At 42.9% G+C, this 22176-nt stretch overlaps 1 protein-coding gene across 1 annotated transcript in view; it reads left to right on the forward strand.

The window, feature by feature from the left end:
* The first annotated feature begins 5482 nt into the window (after positions 1-5482).
* The window catches only part of Slc45a2 (solute carrier family 45 member 2), a 41064-nt gene continuing 24370 nt past the window's right edge, over positions 5483-22176 (forward strand). The window contains exons 1-2 of the mRNA XM_004652518.2: positions 5483-5944; positions 7534-7710. Of these exons, the coding sequence (XP_004652575.2) occupies positions 5557-5944; positions 7534-7710 (565 nt within the window). The 5' untranslated portion in view covers positions 5483-5556. The remainder of the gene's footprint in view (positions 5945-7533; positions 7711-22176) is intronic.

The following is a 22176-nucleotide window of genomic DNA, read 5'->3' on the forward strand; positions in this document are numbered from 1 at the left end:
ATAGAAACTGAGCATGGTGGCACACGCCTGTCTTCCCCGTACTTGGGAGGTAGGAGTGGCACAATTAGGAGTTCAGGGTCGAGTTTGACTACATAGCCCAGGCTACCTGAGACTCACACACTTTCATCTGTGAAAGCTCTCAAGAAAGCTCTTTGAGCACACCATATGTATATGGCACTTTCTGATATACTGAAATATTTTGGCCTCTACTGTTTGCAAGGTGAATGCCATTATAGAAATCTGACCTGGGGGTTGGAGAGATGGCTTAGCGGTTAAACGTTTGCCTGTGAAGTCTAAGGACCCCAGTTCGAGGCTTGATTTCCCTGGGACCCACATTAGCCAGATGCACAAGGGGGCGCATGTGTCTGGAGTTCTTTTGCAGTGGCTGGAAGCCTTGGCATGCCCATTCTCTCTCTCTCTGACTTTTTCTCTGTCTCTCTCAAATAAATAAAAATAAACAAAACATTAATAAAATAAAAATAACATAAAACAAAAAAATCTGACCTGGCGTTTGCAGCTTAGTAAAGACATCCTTGTGTCCGCGTCTTGGGTTCACATGTTCGTAGTGGTCTGAGGTTTCCTTCAGATGCCTTTGCGCCCAGGCCAGTCTGCTAGATGCTGAACATCATAGCAGCTGGCCTGTAGGCCTACTCACATTACCTGACTGTAGCCCTTTTCTCAGTGGCTTATGCTATCATCCAGTTGTCTGTCGGGCTCCTCCTCCTCCATATCCTGCTTCCATTCCTGCCATGAGTCCCCTGTGCTTTAAATATAAAATACATATAAATATATTTATTTACTATATTTAAATATAGTAGTCCCTCAGCTTATCCTTCGAAAATCATAGTGAAAATGTTTAAAAGAGTATCTCAAGGGAGCCAGAAGGCTGTTGGGGGAGCAGAATTAATGTCTGGGAATGTGAACTCTTACACTGGGCAGGGGAAGATGTGAACCTCTGACCTGAGGTCAAGGCTGGTCAAGCCATTAACATCTGTTGGGGCTGTGGCGGCGACTCTGCCACAGACGTTGGGCCTGTTTGTCACTGAGATCGTCCCAGCTGTCAGGCAGGTTACTCACTGATGTGCAGCTCAGTGTTGGGATAGTTTCTCAGCACCGGTCATTTCATTTCTTTTTTTTGTTTGTTTGTTTGGTTTTTGAGGTAGGGTCTCACTCTAGCTCAGGCTGACCTGGAATTCACTATGGAGTCTCAGGGTGGCCTCGAACTCACTGCGATCTTCCCGAGTGCTGGGATTAAAGGTGTGCACCACCACGCCCGGCCAGCACCAGTCATTTCTATTTACGTGTGACTTGTGGAATTTCCCTCGTCCTCACGGTCCTTCCCTTTTACAAACCTGCCACCATCTGCTTCCTGAGGGTGGTCACTCACAGCTGACCGTATCTTAGTTCACAGCTTGTAGTTCTGACACCAAAGAAAGTCCCTTTGCTGACCTCGTTTCACTTGGGCTCTCTCTTAACGTCACTGTGCGGCGAGCCCTCTCCTGACCCGTCTAAGATGCAGCCACCCCTTCTATCCCATCACTGCTTTATTATTATTTTAGGCGTTCTTCACATGTCAAACTGCTACTAATGTATTAATACACATTTACAAGAATGGAGCTTTATGAAGGATTTTGAAAATGGTATTTGTTAAATTTCTAGTTTCTGAAATAGTGCCCAAATCCATCGTTGAAACTTAATATTTATTTATTTGAGAGCAATGTATAGAGAGAGAGGGCAGGAGAGAGAATGGGTGCATCAGAGCCTCCAGCCACTGCAAACGAACTCCAGATACATGCACCACCTTGTGCATCTGGCTTACGCAAGTCTGGGGAATTCAGCCTCGAACCTGGGTCTTTAGGCTTCACAGGCAAGCGCTTGACTGCTAAGCCATCTCTCGAGCCCCGGAACTTAGTACTTATTAAGTGACTGAGTCTCAGTGGAAAAGTACTGTCAGGTCGGCCTTAGCCCTTGTTTCTAGCCCCTCTGCACACCTGTGCATGTTTTGTTCAGGCCCAAGGATGACTGGGCCATTTCCCTACCTATCTTGGTGTCTAATATCACTACTTCCATTTGTTTTCCCTGCCATGATACTTATGGGTAACCTTTTTGACACCAAACTGATATTTTTATTTATTTATTTATTTGCTTATTTATTTAAGAGAGTCGGGGAGAGAGAGAGAGAGAGAGAGAGACAGAGACAGAGACAGAGAGAATGGTTAGCCCAGGGCCTCCAGCCACTGCAAACGAACTCCAGACACATATGTCCCCTTGTGCATTTGGCTAACATGGGTCCTGAGGAATTGAACTAAGGTCCTTTGGCTTTGCAGGCAAACGCCTTAACCACTAAGCCATTCTTTCAGCCCCAAACTCATATTTTTAAATTCTGTAAATTCTTTAGTGGTGCTTTTTTTCCATATAGAATAAAACACAAGCTTACAAGACATATAGCTTTTTACAACAAAATTTCTACCCAGGTGGTTCATTCCATCCTGAACTCCTGTTCTCCGGCACCTTGAAATTTCTACACATGCCATGGCCTCTCTTGCTGCTTTTCCCATATACAAAATCATATTTAGCACTAAGAATGCCACTTTTGCTCCAGCCAGCAAAGTGTATCCAGCAAACTTGGACGTGGCTCAAACACAGCCTTCTGCATTAAATTTCCTGCTCTTCTCAACCTTAGGGTGGCTTTACACAGTGAGTGTGGACTTTGGAGCCCAGAAGGCCTTGGGTGGGGTTTATATCTCACTGTATTGTTGTGATACTGCATTCAAAGCTTGTGACGTGCCCAAAGACATCCTGAAAGCTACTAATTGTGCGTTCCTTCTCTTTGAACCCTTCCTAGGGTGAAGTTTGTTCAGATGTCCAAGGACATATTTGCCTTCACTGGTTTATAAAACTTCACTAGGCTATAAGCTTATAGAGTTGTGGTTGTAGTATATAGATCTAATTATGCCTGGGCCAAACTCTCAGAAGTTTGAATGCATTGAGTCTAGGTTAAGATCCATAAATTTCTATAGTTTCAGGGTGCTTATACTGTTCCCAGTTCAAAGATTGCACTGTGGGCTGGAGAAATGGTTCAGTGGTTAAAGGCATTTGCCTGCAAAGCCCATTGATGCGGGTTTGATTGCCCAGTATCCACGTAAAGCCAGATGCACAAAGTGGTGCGTGTATCTGGAGTTCCTTTGCAGTGGCTAGAGCTTCTGGCACCTCCAAATTCTCCCCCTCTCTCTGTCCTCTTTGCTTGCAAATAACTACATTTTTTAAAAAAAAATTGCACCTTGGTTAGATTAGTGTTTCTATGTTAGTTCTGTCATTGTTGGGATAAAATTCTTGACAATAGTAACTTAAGAGTATAACAATTGACTTTCACTCACAGTTTCAGAGGTTTCAGTCTATCATGGCAAGGGGGGAGGGCATGCCAGAGCAGAGCAGTTCCCATCACGACAGACTGGAAGCAGAGGGGAGCAGTGACAGAGAGAGTCTAGTGTAACATCTAGCCTCCAGTTACATAGCTGTGACCTCCTCAAGGCTCTACTTTCTACAGCTTCCCCGCCTCCCAAGAGTCTGTTCAAAATCTGAATCCACCAATGAATCAAACCACTCACTAAACTAGATCCATCATTATTTAATGATTTAACTGCCCTGACACACCAAGGGACATGCTTCACTAATCTCCCAGCTGCTTCTAGATCCAATCCCTCTCAACCATCATAAGTAGCATTGTTCTAACAGATGGATTAGTTTCTTTTTTTTACTATGGTTAATGTTATCTTAAGCGCTCAGAAAAATATCTATTGAATGGATTGATGAAAGAAAAGACAAATGTAAGTTGGCAAAAATCTTTGTATAGTGACAGTAATTCAAAGAATATTCAAGATGAGTCATTTTATAGGAAAACTTGAAATTCCCTAAGAAACCCAGAGTTCATATGTGAATGTATTCAGACACTAGTCTTCTGAACTTAATAATATTCAAAGGTTTTTTAAACATTCTTAGGAATAATGGTTTGTACATTTAATATAAAAGTGTTTGGACTTTCAAAAATTTAAATACAACTTTTTAAACCAACAGAGGATATATAAATTTTACTTTATCCTTAAAATAATGACACTAAAACAATTGTCTTGTGACAGATAAAAAGGATGCATCCAAGCAAAATATTTGTAAACAATTTAAAAATATGTCTAAAAATTTTTGAATTTTATGATTTATGATATTTGCAACTTAGTGTTATGACATTTGAAATTCTCACTAAACACTTATTATCTTGCTTTGTTTTCATTATCACCTTGTGTTATTTTCTGAAGAAGGATTTCAAACTGTTTAGCTTTCAGGTTATTTAAAGCCTGAATCTACCTTTTTTTTTTTTTTCGAGGTAAGGTCTCACCCTAGCTCAGGCTGACCTGGAATTCACTATGTAGTCTCAGGGTGGCCTCGAACTCATGGCAATCCTCCTACCTCTGCCTCCTGAGTGCTGGGATTAAAGGTGTGTGCCATCATGCCTTTAGAGCACAATCTTATGCTGAAAATGCAAAGTCCCTCACCAGTAGCTCCCGGGCTATTCGGTGGATGCCAAGTTTCAGTGTGGTTACTTTGTTCAATGGAGACCCAACAGCCAAGGCTGTCTGGTGGAAGGTGGATTCACAATGGTGATGTAGTCACTGCCACTGGCACCTCTGAATGAAGAGAACTGGACAATTCTCTGACTTCTTCCCTGCCACCCCAGGCTTCTCACCAATGCCTCTCATTAGCTAAGCCTACTCAGAAGCTGTAGAGCAAAGGAACCTGGGAAATGTAGTCTCTTAAGATACAGAGTATGGGAGAGAATAGATGTGAGCAAACAAGGCAGTGATTGGCACTACACAACCCAGTGCAAATACCGATTTGTTAGTGAATATTTATTAGGGACCGATGAGGTGCTAGATACTGGAGATACTATCATAAGCAAAGTAGACCCAAATCTCCGCTCTGAGGGACAGCAAAGACTAAAGGAAATGGAAGAAACCCAGACCTATTTCATTATCAAATCCACTAAGTGCAGTGAAGGAAAATGCGAGGAAGTTATGGGACAGCTAATGACTTAGAGGAAGGAGGAGGTCTCCTGCTGTTTTCAGTCTACTTACTTGGCTTGTGAGCTGTGTGTGTAGAAAACGTGTAGTCAGGAAGAAAAGAATTCCAGATCTACAAAACTAAGTTAATGGAGACATTGGCTTGTTTACATTTTGATCAGTGTGTCATAAGGCTTTTAAAAAAAAAATTCACAGCTATATGAAGGATGAGTATAATGAAAAAGAGAGAATTCCTTCAGAAAAGTATTTCAGCATGCTGGGGAGCCCAAGGGCCCACGGCACTAATCTCCTTCATACTTTCCAGTGCCAACACCCCCTTTTGCTTCTCATCCTAACTTGTGATCTTAGAGGCGTGAAAGAATTTCAGCCCCTCCCCCAGCCTGGTCATCTCTGCTGCTTGCCTAGCTCAGCCGGCCTCCATGTCAAATCCAGTTTGGAGTACAAGCTGAGAAGCACGCAGAAAGGTCTCGCTTACCCGGTAGTCATGGGTGGCGATGGTGATCCAGGTGGCACCCACGCCTACCAAGCTCTAGCCGATGAGGATTGTCCCTTTGACCCCATGGAGCCACCCAGGAGGCCCACGGGGAAACTCATCATGCATAGCATGGCCATGTTCGGGCGGGAGTTCTGCTATGCGGTGGAGGCAGCGTATGTGACCCCGGTGTTGCTCAGCGTGGGCTTACCCAAGAGTCTGTACAGCATGGTGTGGTTGCTCAGCCCCATCCTGGGATTCCTGCTGCAACCTGTGGTGGGATCAATCAGCGACCACTGCCGGGCCAGGTGGGGCCGCCGGAGACCCTACATCCTTGCACTGGGCATCATGATGCTTCTTGGCATGGCCCTGTACCTCAACGGAGATGCTGTGGTGTCAGGTGAGTGGATTACATGAGCTCGATTGTCTAACTCTGTTGGAGGAAAATGTGCTGTTCTTTAATGTCTCACAGAAGCTGGTGAGAACTTGTGATCTCTCCTGGGATGCAGTGAACTTCTGCTTTAGAGTGCCCGCTAGTCTGTGGCCGAGGAGCCCTTACTTCTATAGACGTTACCATGCATTGTCTTTCATTGTTGTGAGCATTTGAAAATGGGATTGATTTTTTAAATCAATTTCACCAACTTAAATATTTTGCATATTTATCAGTTGAGGTGTTATTGAACCCTTTATGCCCTAAAGGATACTTTGTCAGATTGCCCAGCTGATGAATAGCTCCAGAACCATTTGCAATAAATCACCTGTGATGTACAAATAAGGGTTAATTCTGCTCAGGAAAGCACTCTTGCTAGCCACAAGTCAGTGCCAATTAATTGGTTCTCAGTGGCAGTACATTAATAAAAGGAACATTAAATTGTAAAGAATGGGATATAGTTTTAGACCATTACCTCTGGGGCCAGCAGGATGGGTGCTATGAAACAGGATAAGCAGGTTTCATTTCTGTATATTTAAGAAGAGGCATCAGTGCATAAATGTAGGGTGTTTCTATAAGAAAGGACAAAGAAACTGCTATGAATAGTTACATTTAAGCATTGGAAGTAAGAAAGAAAGGGTGGGCTTCCTTTCCACTTGTCCATTTGTGCTGGAGTGTTTAAAGGGGTGCACATATTGCATGATCTGCGTAAGTAAACTGTAAAAAAGGAAACAACAATGCATTCCTTGTGCCATATTGGTGAGTGAATGGAGCATACAGATAAAATGAACCATACTTAGCTTTTAAGGGCGATGAGGTGACTTCTTTAACTGAAAGGATCCAGAGAAAGTTGGCCAAGGAAGGAAATGTACGTATTCCATGGTCTCATTCACCAGATCTCTTCCAAATTGTAGCTGGCTGGCCTGCAGTGTCTACATCACTAAGAGGAGGAATGCACACTCTCAGGTGTTCCTCAGGTGTATTGAATAGGAATCTTGGGAACTGGGGCCAGCAACTTGTGTTCTTACAAAACTGTTCAAATGATAGTTAAACATTCCAGACTTTGAGAAGCATTGCATTTGGGTAGGTGTGTGCATAAAGGAATATCTCAGAGGACAGCCATCCTCGGGACTGTGATTTAGAGGATTATTGTTATTCTATTTATTTTTAATCTAAAGACATACATCACATCTCAGAATTTCAGATAAAGCATACAATCCAGTGCTTTTCATAATATTCACAAGGCTGAGCATCCATTACTACTCTGTATTTCTAGAATATTTTCATCACTTCTCCCCTTGCAAAGAACCCAATTCCCATTAGCAGTCACTTTCTTGTAGTCATCATGTGTTAGGTGCCCACTAACTTACTTTGTTTATATATTTGTCTTTCCTGTGTATTCAGTTGTATTATTATTTTTAAATCTTGAAAAAAATAATGAAGCCATATTTATATAAAAAATGAAAATGAAGTCAAAGGCAGATGATTTGATGATAAAAAAAAATAATGTGGACCACTCTAAATGGGATTTAGGAGACCGATGCTTATTTCTCTTTTAGCTTTGGTTGCTAACCCAAGGAGGAAGCTGGTATGGGCCATAAGCACCACCATGACGGGTGTGGTTCTCTTTGACTTTGCTGCCGACTTCATTGACGGGCCCATCAAAGCCTACTTGTTTGATGTCTGTTCCCACAAGGACAAGGAGAAGGGGCTCCACTATCATGCTCTCTTCACAGGTAGGGGAGAGTCCCAGAAGCCTCCCAGGCTCTGCGGGCAGGGAGATGCTTCTGTGGAAGGCATCCAGGGTCTCTGCACATGGAGACTTTTGAATGAATGGATCAGTTGATGGGATGATCCTATCACGTGGACCCCTAACTCTCAGTGCGTTTCTCTGAATAAAGTCAGCTCGTGACTCAGGGAGGAAGAGTTTTTCAAAAAGGAAGTTCATGGCAAGAGCTTTCTTTGGCAATCTTTGTGGAGGCTCATAAAACCGCAATGAAAGAAGCCTTGTGCGCTGTGCTTTGTTTGTAAGCAGCAGATCTCAGATATCAGTAATGCGGGGTCAACTTTCCTTGGGCACTTGTTGGGGGGCCCTCCTCCAGTTATGCCGATCTGATGGGTCTGAGGTAGGGGCCTAGACAGTTACATATTCTAACAGGGACCCCAGATGATGTTGAGGCAAGTGTCGTTTGAGCTACATTTTAAAACAAACATAGAAATAATCTAAGCAAGCAAAACCCTAACATCTTGAGATCTCTTATTTATCTAAAGAAATCAACCTGTTAGTTTGAAGACATCCATGCCAGGCAGAGAGTGGTGGTTCTTTCCATCCCTTTGGGCTGTTGGCAGCCTTGCTTTGTTGCCAGTACGTCGTTTGTTTAGAGCAGAGCTAATGAAGGACACCAGTTAGCAATGTTGCTAGACTAGGTGTTGGCACATTAAATGAAGGCAGGATTCTAGGCCAGGAGCATTTTTTTAATATCTAGGGGGTGGACTCTGCCAGATCACCCTAATTTATTATCTTCCTAGCCAACCACGTGTACTTCCATAGCCGTGTAAGGCCTCATCTCCAGAGCCGAGAGGAGTCCTGCACATGAACTGGGTTCCACTTTTGCCGTTTGGGCAACATTTGAATGGTCAAAATGCAAAAGAGAAGCTTCTCCAGCAGAGCAAGCAGTTTTGGACCCCTTTAGTGACAGGCAAGGGGGAGAACGAAGCTCAGCCCCATCCGTCGCTGGCCCCCACCCTCCGCGTGTGCAGGGAGGTAAAAGTCCCCGGAATGTCATCAGGGTTGGAGATCTTTCCTCACCTGTCCTCTGCCCCACAACCTCAGTGCCTCACTTGGGCTTCCAGTGCCTTGCAATTTCTCACCTTTGACTCTTACTCACCTGTGCCTTCCACCTGCATGGGCTTTACCCTACCTGGTCTACCTGGCGGTCAGCCAGTGTATTTCAAATGTCTTCACTTATGATTTTCTTCTGGTCTATACATATAAAACTTTCATGAAATTGTTAACACATTGGAACATGGAATTTGGAGTAACCAAAAATCTGTATTCCCTGGGCCATAGTCCCTCATATTTGGCTCCAGAATAATCTCTTATTCCCTTTGAGGTGAGAGATGGGTCTTTTACGTGTACAGCTTTCTATACGTAAGATTAAAAAATCTAGAAATTCTCCAGTGGCTTTGTTATGATTAACTATAGCACATTATAATAAAACAAGGATTTGGAGGGTACACATTAGGGGAGTCAAGTTCGAATCTCTATTCTTTCACCTAGCTATACAGAACATATTTAATCCATTAAACCTCTACCCTGTCACCTGTAGGACCTTGGGTAAGTATTTAAGCATTGATTATACAAGAAAAAAAAAACCGATTAGTTTTAAGTTTTCTCGATTTCTGCAGTTTCAGCATTCACAACAAGACACCAATGCAAAGTCAACAAGTTAAGATCTTAAAAATGCATCAACTGGAGGCTGGAGAGATGGCTTAGTAGTTAAGCGCTTGCCTGTGAAGCCTAAGGACCCCAGTTCAAGGCTCAATTCCCCAGGACCCACGTTAGCCAGATGCACAAGGGGGCACACGTGTCTGGAGTTCGTTTGCAGTGGCTGGAGGCCCTGGCGTGCCCATTCTCTCTCTGTCTCTCTCTGCCTCTTTCTTTCTCTGTCACTTTCGAATAAATAAATAAAAAGAACTTTAAAAAATGCATCAACTGGTTCTCACAAGCTAACACCAGCATGGTCTAGTAACCACTGCTTCCAAGGATCAGCTTTCACATCGAAGAGTAGGAAGCACATCACCTCTTCATACCTGAGCTGGGATAAGTGAAGATGTCTCATCCAGGCCTGATGACATGTGCAAATTATTTGAAAATTTCTGTTCCTTGTTTATCGAGCACCCGTACTATGCAGCACACACTGCTCCAAGGACTGTTTGCTGTAAAAGTGTGGGACGAGGTAGCTACCACTTCCCAACTTTCCAACTTTATGGCCAAATGACCTCTGTTCTGTTATTTCTGATATTAGAATAGAGATCTCTTGAGCCAGGCGTGGTGGTGCATGCCTTTAATCCCAGCACTTGGGAGGCAGAGGTAGGAGAATTGCCATGAGTCTGAGGCCACCCTGAGACTACATAGTGAGTTTCAGGTCAGCCTGGGCTAGAGTAAAACCCTACCTTGAAAAACCAAAAAAAAAAAAAAAAAAAAAAAGAATAGAGACCTCTTTATTGCTGGAACTGTCCCAATGCTTACGCAAGACTGTACTTTTGTGAGTTTTTAGCAATGGGTCTATTCTGATGTGTTCTGCTGACATTAGCATGTGGTATGGTATCTGTGAATCATGGAGTTTGGCTATGTCTTGCTTCTGGCTCTTACTATAACTTGTCTAAATTCTGGAATTTAGTTCTTAGTTGGTTTTCTAGTCTCTCATTTCTTCCCATTCCAAAGGAAGCGAGTGGCAGCTTCCAGATTCATCTTCTTAAAAGCTAATTATCACCAGGCCACACTCTTGCTTCTTGACCAGTCATGGCTTCCTCTTTGCATCATGAATAAAGAACATTTTTCCTATACAGGACTCAAAGCTCCCACACACATATTCACCCTGTGCTTCAGACTTTACTCCCCATAACTCCCTCCATATTTTCCAGGCCCTGAAAAGTCTCTCAATGCATTCCGAGGGCAGAAGTCAGGTCTGTGTAGCTCAGTGCATCCATGGGTCTTCTATCATCATCAGCCACCTTGTAGATGTCAAACTTAATACTAATGCGACTCACCAAGATCCTGCCCATTTCTTCTCTAGGTTCTGGTTTTTTTTTGTTTGTTTGTTTGTTTTTTTGTTTTTGTTTTTGTTTTGTTTTTGAGGTAGGGTTTCACTCCAGTCCAGGCTGACCTGGAATTCACTGTGTAGTCTTAGGCTGGCCTCGAACTCATGGCGATCCTCCTACCTCTGCCTCCTGAGTGCTAGGATTAAAGGCGTGCACCACCATGCCTGGGTTTTTGCTCACTTGGGAAGTCCCTTTTACATTCTTTGCCCGTGGAGATCCAAACTGCTCTGGAATTTCTAGCTACTTCCCAGGGTCACTCTTCTAAATTGCAGTTACACTGTACATCTCAGTTGGCCTTGAACTTGATCCTCAAAACAATCAAAGCACAAGTTGATTGAGTAGGTGAACATAAAGTGGGTCTGTGGGTGGCTGACTCAAGCAGAAGACAGGGTGTATGTAGTTGCACATTCTGAAACTGCACCATTTCTGGAGGCTGTGGGTTGGCCCAGTGTGACATGCTACACTGCTGGCTGGCCAGCGTGAACAGCAGGGATGTGGATTTCACAGCTGTGGAGGGTGGAAATCCTAGATCAAGGCATAGACAAGGTTGGTCCCTGGCAAAGCTTACCTTCCTGTCTTGCAGACAGCCGCCTTCTTGTTGTTCCCGCTCCTCTGGTCTCCACCCTGGCAGCCCCAGCATTTGTTCTTCTAAGAAAACCAGGCCTTCACAGAAAAGCAATGCCAAACACCTTCCTCTCCTAGAGCAGCCCAGGGGACTCTCACCTGTTTTAGGCTTTGGCATACGTAGCATGCACTGTGGGATCACTCGTAAGCTGCAGGATTCCTTGTTGTGTATATAAACTTCACATATATGGAGTAAAAAAATAACACGCAGTCTGTTACCCTGCCTTGCATGCACGAGAACCCCTTTGAATATACGTGCACTTAGCAAACAGGTGACTGTGGCTTTCTCTCCTCAAAACCAGCATTTTCTGACACAGGCATCCTCAGTGTCAGGGCCCATTTTGATTTCCATTAATGACAAGGTAGCATGCACCCCAGGCATCCAATCATCCCAGTAACTTGAAATTCTTTTCATTTGCTTCAGAGATGTACTTGTGGCCCAACATTTCTAAACGCTTTGCAAATTATTGTCCAAGGGCTCATTGCAAAACGATTTCCCAGTATACTTTGGACATCTCTCTGTCTGCTAAAGAAAACATTCTACTGGCTCCCAGGGAGCTGTTTTATTCCAGTTTTTGTCTCTCCCACTGAAAGGTAACGCTGTCCATCCACGGCGCAGCAGGAGCCATTGTGGGGCCGATGGATCTACTCCTGTCCTCTCAGGAAACAGTGCTGGGCTCAGCTGAGGCTATGGAACCCACTGGGCCAACAAACCCATGTTCATTGTCAACACAGTTCTCTTTGTGCAAAGAGCTTCTAGGCTAGCATCTTTCTACTCAGTGGAACCTAACACTTTAACGTCATTAACAATGAGCCCCACCCGTTGTAGAAGGCTTGCGTGAGGCATGATGGGAAATCCTAGCTCCTCCCATTAACTGCAGATCAAACCTTAGAATTTGGGGATATTGTTTCCCTCAAGGCTTGAGTCTCTACAAAATGATGATCAAGAATCTGACAAAAGGTCACAGGTTCAGTGAGGAACTATACAGTGTATCAAATACCATATTTTATATTCAATTTTTTTCTTCCCTAGGCCTGCAAAAATTGTATTTCTATTGATGTTTCAGTGAGAAACTTGCCTCCTGTAAGTCTTTGGAAGAAGCGTGGGAAGCTTGGAAGACTTAGCTTCTTTTTTCTTTAAAAAAAGTTCCAAGTATGTACAAAAATACTAACATGTAATGCTCTGCTTGGAAAATAATAAAAAAAATACTGAAAGTAAAGAGTGTTAAAATTGAAGTTTGAGACATTGCTCTTTTGACTAAACCTTTTTATTTTTTGTTTTTATTTTAGAGAGAGAGAGAGAGAAATTGTCAGGGCCTGAGCCACTGCAATGGAACTCCAGATGCTTGTGCCACCTACTGGGCACATGCGACCTTGTGTGTGCCTCATCTTTGTGTGTCTGGTTTATGTGGGATCTGGAGAGTCAAACATGGGTCCATAGGCTTTGCAGGCAAGCACTTTAACTGCTAATCCATCTCTCCAGTTCTTGACTAAACCTTTTACACAGTGAAAAGGAGCCCCTTTCATGTTTGAAGTTATTTTAACTTTTTCTCATTCATGAATAATTGCTGGATGAATGGTTTTCTTTCATCAACTAGGTTCTCTTTGAAGTTTCTCTCTGAGGGAAGAAGCTTTCATGTTCTCATTCAGGAAGCTTGGAAAGGGCACAATGAGGGCAGAAACCAAGGGTTCAGAAAGTTCATCTTGTGAGTGATAAGGCTGACTTAAGCCAGCATGATGAATGTCTCCAAGCTATCATCATCATTTTTTTCCATTTTAACGTGGCCAATACAACTCCTAAGGAACCTCAAAGACACATTAGAGAAGACATCCCTACAGGACACTTTTCTCCTTTTGGTTTATTTCTTTTAGTTTCTGGAGTCAACACTCATTTGTACTTACCTATATGTTCCAGTGATATAATGTATTAAGTACATGTATGCAGTGTGCAATGATCAAATCAGGGGAATTATCACTTCTGTCTTTTCAAATGTTATCATCTCAATATATTGGGAGCCAGACAACAAGTTGTTCTAGACTCTGGTTGCCCCACAGTTCCACAGATTAGGACTAATTCCTTTGAGCTCACTTAGTTTGGAACCCACTATCAAGCCTCCATCCCCCCTCACCTCTCCTGACTGCTACTCTACTTTTTACTTGTAAGTGGCCAATTTTATTTGAGCTCCAACAAAGGAATGAGAATTCACAGTATTTCTATTTCTGGGCCTGGCTTGTTTCACCTAACATAATGTCCTTAGGAGGATTTGCTCTTACCTTTCTCTGCTGGAAATTACAGTGACTGTGAGCATAACTTGCTCCCTGCTTTGTTATAATCTTGGATTACAGAGTGTGTGTGTGGGGGGGGTCGAATAGATGGCCTCCAATATATTCAGCTTTTTATTTGTTTGTAGTTTGCATCTGCAGCCACCTGGCTGGAGGCAGTGCCAGTGGATAGATCTTAAGGTGTAGTGGTAGGTTTCAGATTTCAATCTAAAGATATGCAAAGTGTGCCTAGCTAGAGTTCCTGAAGTGTGTTGTGGCTTTTGGCTTTTAGGTTTGTGCTTTTCTCTCTGCTTGGTCCTGTGAAAGCAGGCCAGCTTCTTCTGCCATTTATAGAACTTTCCCTGGATCTGTAAGCTTCAATAAATCCCTTCCTCCATAACTGTGCTTGGTTTGGAAGTTCATCTCACTGAACCTGAAACTGTCTACCACACAGAGTCTCTGCTCACAAATGCTCTAATCATTACTTCAAATCATATTATTTATCCACTATTGTTGTCTGCTTCTACATCCCTGACTGGCAGGACCATTGTCTTTCTTGTTCATTCCTCTGTTACCAGTGTTGTGAGTAGTGCCTGGAGTTTGAAAGGCGCTCAGTAAATATTGATGGGATGAATGTTGTATTGTAGCATCCTCTTTTTGTTTTTTAAACAGATGATTAAGTTTGTGTTGCTGGGAGGTAAAGTGACAACCCAAGCTCACACAGCTGGCTGGGATGGTAAGTGAGGGGTCAAATCCAGCCAACCATCTATCCAAAGATGTAGCTTCTATCTTGGTTTGCAGTCCTCCAAAAGTTGATCCTCAAAGATGTCTGGACACAGTTTATTTGGGAAGCGAGTCCAGAGAATAAGAGAAAGAAGACTTTGTGCAACAGACCAGTGAGGCATGATGCAGTTAACTTCTACTCCGGGTGACTGCCCTCCACTCTAGGACCCCGAGGAACTGTATGCAGTGCATCTCAGCACTCTCCATCTAAGGAGAGAAGATCAGGACATACTGCACCACCACTGATGCAGGGTTGTTCTGTGGGATGTGTGTTGTTGAGCCGCCGCCTGTGTGTGAGGTGAGATGTGGCCTAGCAGTCCTGTCCGCAGAAGCTGCCAGTGTAGGGGGGAAGACAGCTGAGGTGTGCAGTAGCTCACGAGGGGTTTCCTCCCTTCAGTTCATGATAATAGCCACTCTGGAGCTTTGATTCTCGCCTGCGGTAGTGCTCCGTTCTTCCTGGATACCACCAGGAGGAGCTAAAAGCATTTTGCAAAGTACTCCATTCACCTTATGGGTGCAATGAGCTGTTGTTAGAGCTAGATATAATAAATAGTTCTGGGCTGGAGAGATGGCTTAGTGGTTAAGCGCCTGCCTGTGAAGCCTAAGGACCCCGGTTCGAGGCTCAGTTCCCAGGTCCCATGTTAGCCAGATGCACAAGAGGGTGCACGCGTCTGGAGTTCGTTTGCTGTGGCTGGATGCCCTGGCGCGCCCATTCTCTCTCTCTCCCTCTATCTGTCTTTCTCTCTGTGTCTGTCGTTCTCAAATACATAAATAAAAAATGAACAAAAAATATTAAAAAAAAATAAATAGTTCTATGCAATTAAAGAACTAATTCCAGTTAGCTCCAAAATGGTCCCAGAATCAGGGAAATCATTAGATGATATGGACATTCATTTCGAATCCTTAAGCAAGAAAAGAAACAGGACTCACATTTTTATGTGGATTGTCAGAAAAATGGAAAGTTTCTGAACTGGGTTTGCGATAGTTAGTGTTATGCTCCAGTTAAGAAACCTATTTTGAGAAAAATGATGACATGATTACAGTGAATGCTTTAGTGTGAACCATTATTACATTAGGCACATTAGCACAAATTAGAAACTTTCAGCAGGAGCCAAAATTTTAATCTCAGGGCACATGCTATCGATATTTATTTGTTAAAGTAAGAACTGTATGATTGTAGCATCGGCTTACTGCAAATGTTCTAGCCTGTAGCACAGGTAACCAGTAAAAGACAATGGTGAATGAACACATCTGTATGTGACTATGTCTGGATGTGAATTCCAGAATCCAAACTTAATTGAATTGCTTCGATATTGACACCCTTGACACAGGATAGTGACACTTGGCCTCAACAAGTAACAAATGTTCTCTTTCCCCAGAGGAGGCATCCAAGCTCAGGGAGGTTGGAGTGTAGAGGTTTGGTTGGAAGGATCTAGGTGGACTGTTATCTCTACACACTGGCATTTATCTGGGTCCCTATTGTCTCACCATAGCTCTCTGGTCAGGTTGAACTATCACAACTATCACATTCTCATCTCCAAGGCTCCCTAAGGACTAGGAATTCTCAGCTCCCTCCATGACATCAGCTCTTCCCACACATACCCGGTGACAGCCGGAGATCATCTCTGTGAGCCGCAGATTCTCTGTGTGACTGAGTGCCCTAGTGCCCAACGAAAGGATGCAAATACAGTTGATGTTCCTTATGGTTGAAGTCCATATGCACAAGATTTCCCACTCCAAAATTGTATTTGCAATGCCAAGTCAGTAGTTGTATTGTTTGTGGTTCTTTTTAAAAAAATATTTATTTATTTGACAGAGAAAGAGGGAGAGAAAGAGAGAGAGAGACAGAGAGAAATGAGCATGCCAGGGCCTCCAGCCACTGCAAATGAACTCCAGATACCTGTGGCTCCTTGTGCATCTGGCTAGTGTGAGTCCTGGGGAATCAAACCTGGGTCCTTTGGCTTTGTGGGCAAACACCTTAACCACTAAGCCATCTCTCCAGCCCAGCTTGTGGTTCTTTAAGGAGGCATATTTGAATCACCTAACATGCACATTCCCAGGTGACGTGACACTCTGCTTTCTTGTTTCGATCTTCATAGTCTATAAACAAATATTCTTACGTGGCACATTTACTGCCATGACTTTTGTATTTTTGTGTTCTTTATTGGAGACTTCATTTTATGAAATGGCTCTGAATAGCCAGGTGTGGTGGGGCAGGCTTGTCATCTCAGGACTCAGAAGTAAGAGACAAGAGGATTGCCAGTTCAAGGCCAGGCTAGGTTATATTGTGAGACCCTGTAGCAAAGAAAAATTTATAACGGCTTATTTATTCATTATAAATTTATAATTTATAATGAATATGGTGCTGAAATGTTTTTTAATGTTCCTAAGACCAACAAGGCTGTGATGTACTTTGTGGAGAAAATAATGTGTTAGATAAGGTAAATTCACACACAACTTATAGAGCCATGGGTCATGTGATCAACATGAGCGCAAATTAGAAATAAATATAGTAAAAAAAAAAGTCTTTGAACAGAACACACAAAACAAGCTTCTGTGTTGACCAGTCACACGTGTTCAAAGGCTCACAGGAATTTCACCTTTTATCCTCCCTGTGAACAGCAGTGCACTATTTTCTGTGGTTCCTGGCCGCCCTGGGGCCACTGGGCATTGGTTTCCCTGGGGCATCCAGGCGGCTGCAGAGCAAGGTCTTGAGTGGCCGTGAGTATGACCGGAAGAAACACCTGGGAGACTGTGTCAGAGGACAGCTCGCTAATTTGTCAGTGGAATGGACTGATAAGTGTTCATGTAGTGGCCGGAAAAGGAACGGAGTATGGGTCACAGGGGAATTGGCTGTGTGGGGGCTGCTGGCTGCTACCTCATTAACATACAGGGTTAGGGTGGGGCAGGATCACAGGGGGATTGGCTGTGTGAGGGCTGCTGGCTGCTACCTCATTAACATATAGAGTTAGGGTGGGGTCGGATCACAGGGGGATTGGCTGTGTGAGGGCTGCTGGCTGATACCTCATTAACATACAGGGTTAGGGTGGGGCAGGATCACAGGGGGATTGGCTGTGTGAGGGCTGCTGGCTGATACCTCATTAACGTATAGGGACCTTCCAAGTGAGTGGTAAAAGGTCATATGGCCACCAGGAAACCAAAACTAAGTCTTAGCAGGATGTCCAGGTGCCCCAGGCAGGCGGAAGGGAGTGGCCTCACACCTGCCAGTCTTGAGGCAGATTATCTGGGTCTAGGCTTGCTGCAGCCTCCTGTGGCCTGGGCCTCTTAGCCAGGCCTGACAACTCAGGCCTGGTTAAACCTCCAGTGGCCTGGGACCCTCAATTGTGCCCAACAATTTTCTACTTCATTATTGGTGGCAATTTCATTAAAAAAAAATAACTAATGTGAGTAACGAGCAGCACTTTCCTCAAAGGGCCATCTTAAGGACTGAATGTGTCAGTATGTGACAAATGCTTAGAATGGAGCTGGACACACAATAAGTTTATATGTCTGAAGTCACTGCATAGCCAGTAAGATTCTTTTTAATATTCATTATTGCATGCGCTTAATTTTCTGTTCAGTGTCTTCTTCCCCTCCTCTGCTTCATAGCTCCTCTCCCCTACCCTGTGTTTATCCTCCCACACCCCAAATTCCCCTGTGACTTTCAATCTGCTGCTACCATCTCCATCCTTCTCTCTTGAAACCCCTTTGCCCCTTCTCATAGGGCCCCTTTTAGTTTCCTGGTCCCTACATGCTCTGTTCTTGGCAATAGCTATTCATTCTTTAGTTGAAAGACATCAGTCTGATTCCATTTCCTTGTTACTAGGAAGAGTGCAGCAATAACACTGATGCTGATGAGCAGTTCTCTTTGTAGTGAAGTGTAGGGTGATCTGGGTAAATGATGAGAAGTGGTGCAGCTGGGTCACATGGTAATTCTAGTTTAGCTTGTTTGAGAAATCTCAGTGCTGATTTTTCACAGTATCTGCGCCAGTTTTCATTCCCATCAAGAGTGAAGAAGGCGAGCCGGGCGTGGTGGCGCACGCCTTTAATCCCAGCACTCGGGAGGCAGAGGTAGGAGGATCGCCATGAGTTCGAGCCCACCCTGAGACTCCATAGTGAATTCCAGGTCAGCCAGGGCTAGAGTGAGACCCTTCCTCAAAAAACCAAAAACGAAAAAAAGAGTGAAGAAGGCTTCCTCGTACATCACATCCTTTGTAGCTTTAGTTATTATCTCTCTTCTGGATGAAAGTCATTCTGCCAGGTTGAGATATTATCTCAAAATAGTTTTCATCTGCATTTTCATGGTGGTGAAAGGTGTTGAACACTTGAAAATATTTACTGGCCATTTGTTTTTCTTCTTTTGTGAACTTTCTGTGTCATTCTTTAGCCACCCCCACCTTTGTTTTGATTGGGCTATTTGTTTTGGCACTGTTGAGTTTGTTGACTTCTTTGTGTAGTCTAGATTTTAATCCCCTATCACATATATATATCTGGCCCTGTTCTGCGGGCTGTCTTTTCACTTGGTCAATTGTTTCCTTTGCTGAACAGAAACTTTGTAATTTCATGATGTTCTTTTTGTCAGCTATTGACTTTATTTCCTGGGCAGCTGGAGTCCTGTTCAGAAAGTTCTTAGTCTTATATCATGAAGAGTTTTCCCTACTTTTTGCTCTAGAAGTTTCAGAGTTTCAGACCTCATGTAAGGTCTTTGATCCATTTTAAATTGATTTTTTTTTTTAATGCAGAGTGAGAGATATGAGTCTAGTTTCATTATTCTGTGTGGGAATATCTAGTTTTCCTGGTACCATTTGTTAAAGAGGCTGTTTTTTCGTCAATAACTTTTTTTTTTTGCATTTGTGTGTGTAAATGTCAGGATCTTCTGTTATGTTCTACTGATCTGCTGGTTTTGTTACTATGGCTAGTAATACAGCTTGAAATCAGGTATGATAATAACTCACTGTATTTTTTTCTAAGAACTGCTTTGATTATCTAAGGTCTTTAGTGCATCTGAATGGATTTTAAGATTGCTTTTTCTATTTCTGTGAAAAAAAAGCACTGATATTTTGATGGGAATGGTATTGAATTCATAAATTGATTTGGTAAGAGCTAGTTTTGGTATATTGATTCTTCCAATTCATGAGCTTGGGAAATCTATCCATCTTCTAATTTCTTCAATTTCTCTCTTGAGTGTTTTAAGTTTTCATTATAGAGGTCATTCACTTCCTGGATTGGATTCATTCTTTGATATCTTATTTTAAGTTATCTCTAACTTTATTAATTTGGGTCTTTGCATTCTTTCTTTTGTTTTGGCCAAGGGTTTATCAATCTTATTCATCCTTTCAAAAGAACACTTTGTTGTTTCATTGATTCTTTATGTTGTCTTTTTTTTTTTTCAGTTCATTGACTTTTACCCTGATCTTAATTATCAGCTAGTATTATCTAGGGTAGTAACCAAATAAAGGTACAACAGAAAGAAAAGTTATAGAATAATCTCCTTGTTGGACACAGGTACAAAAATTCTCAATAAAATATTTGTAAGCAGAATTAGAGTATATCAAAAGATTATCCATTATGATAATTCTGATTTACTCTAGAGAGGCAGGGATGATTCAACATATGCAAATCAATACATGTAACATATAAATAGACTTCAGATCAAAAGTCACATGATCATTGAAACAGAAAAAAGCTTTTGACAAAAATCAAGCACCCCTTCATGGTAAGAGTCCTGAAGACAAAAATCCAGCACCCCTACATGGTAAGAGTCCTGAAGAAGCTAGGAATAGAAAGGACAAAGGACATATCTCAACATAATAAAGGCTGCATATGACAAATATATAGTCAACATTATCTTGCATGGGGAAACCGTATAGTACTCTTCCACTAGAACCAGGCACAGACAAAGGGCGTGCACATTCTCCATTCTTATTTCATGCAGTGCTAGAATTATTAGCTAGAGCAGCAAGCAAGAGAAGCAAGTGAAAAGGAAACAGAGGAAAAGACCTTAAAGACTCCACCAGTTAGCTCTCAGAATCGAAAAGCACTTTCAGAAAAAGTGGCAGGATACAAAATTCCTGTATTCCTTCAGGTCTCATAGCCTTAGCAGGGTCTGGCTGTGAAATGCAGCTGTGGATCCTTGTGCTCTTGAATTTGCTAAGCCACCCAAGGGGCAAAAGGCTGCTCTACCTTCACCTCCAAGTGCAGGGTCTGCTCTGGAGCAGGGAGAACACTGCTGAAGTGGTTGACCAATCCATGTGCACATGCCATGAAGGCTCAGCTGTATTTGTGTCTGGGAAGACCCGTTCCCAAAGCCCATCTACGGAATCTCCCATCAATGTCTTTTGATGATCGAGGCATCTTTTTTTTTTTTTAATTTATTTATTTGAGAGTGACAGACAGACAGAGAGAGAAAGAAGCAGACAGACAGAGAGGGAGAGAGAATGGGCGTGCCAGCGCCTCCAGACACTGCAAACGAACTCCAGATGTGTGCTCCCCCTTGTGCATCTGGCCAATGTGGGCCCTGGGGAGTTGAGCCTCGAACTGGGGTCGTTAGGCTTCACAGGCAAGTGCTTAACCGCTAAGCCATCTCTCTAGCCTGATCTAGGCATCTTTAGTCTGCCTTCCTTTGGAGTTAAAGTTACAGGCAGCACACTGTTAGCCTCTTTGCTTGTGCTGGGTCACTGCTGAAAGCCCCTTAGCTCCCCAGATTTTCCTAGTAGAATAAAAAAAATGACTTATATTTCTGTTCATATGATGAGTTCTTGTTTAAGTTGTATCACAAGTTCCAAAATATGACATCTGTCTGCTAAAGCCAATCATTCTCATGAGCTTATCTCTGGACTGTTTGATGACAAGGTCTGGTTCCATGAGGATGGAGCCAGCTGGACCACTTTCGGGCTTTTCTTTGTGAAAGCTTGTTATCTAATGTGGCAGCAGATGTCTACTGGATGGCCTGGCTTACAGCTTGTCCATAGCCTGGAGATTAACTTTAGAAGCCCAAAAAGCTGATCTTGGCAGGGGTTTGGCTGTAGAGATAGGAGGTAGTGAGTGGTGGAAGTATCCTGGGTGTTGGTGAATTACAGCTAAGATGACTTGGCTTCGCTTGGGAGAGACTATGGTTGAAGGCACAATCCTTAGCTTATGCAGAAGACAGAAAGAATACCCTTCATGAATCCCTACAGCCCCCTGCTGGTCCTTGTCATGCACGAGCACGTAAATACTTAAAGCATCACCATTTCCTTCCAGTGCTTTACTGTGCCATTAGGAGAATTTCCTCAAACTCTCAAAATTCCTTCCAGGCAGGTCCTGTTGTGTGGTTGTAACACGCGGCTACATTCCACAGTAGTCATTGAAGTCAAGCACTTTCGTGTCTCTGGCCTCCCCTTCACTAAGAGAATGGAGGAACCTAAGAGAATGGAACATATCAAGAGGTGACTTAATTGATTAATGAGGGAGCTAATAAGAAAGAGACATAAAAACAGTTCCTAAAGCTCTTGTAGTGTGTATATATATATATATATATATATATATATATATATATATATATACACACATATATATATGTATATATATATATATACATATATATATATATATATATATATATATATATATATATATATATATATGCACACACACACACACACACACACATAGTGTGTGTGTGTGTGTGTATAACATATGCAATCACTTTAAGATGCTTTGCTACCTGC

The sequence above is a fragment of the Jaculus jaculus genome, chromosome 13 (genome assembly GCF_020740685.1).
Source record: "Jaculus jaculus isolate mJacJac1 chromosome 13, mJacJac1.mat.Y.cur, whole genome shotgun sequence".
Taxonomy (NCBI): domain Eukaryota; kingdom Metazoa; phylum Chordata; class Mammalia; order Rodentia; family Dipodidae; genus Jaculus; species Jaculus jaculus.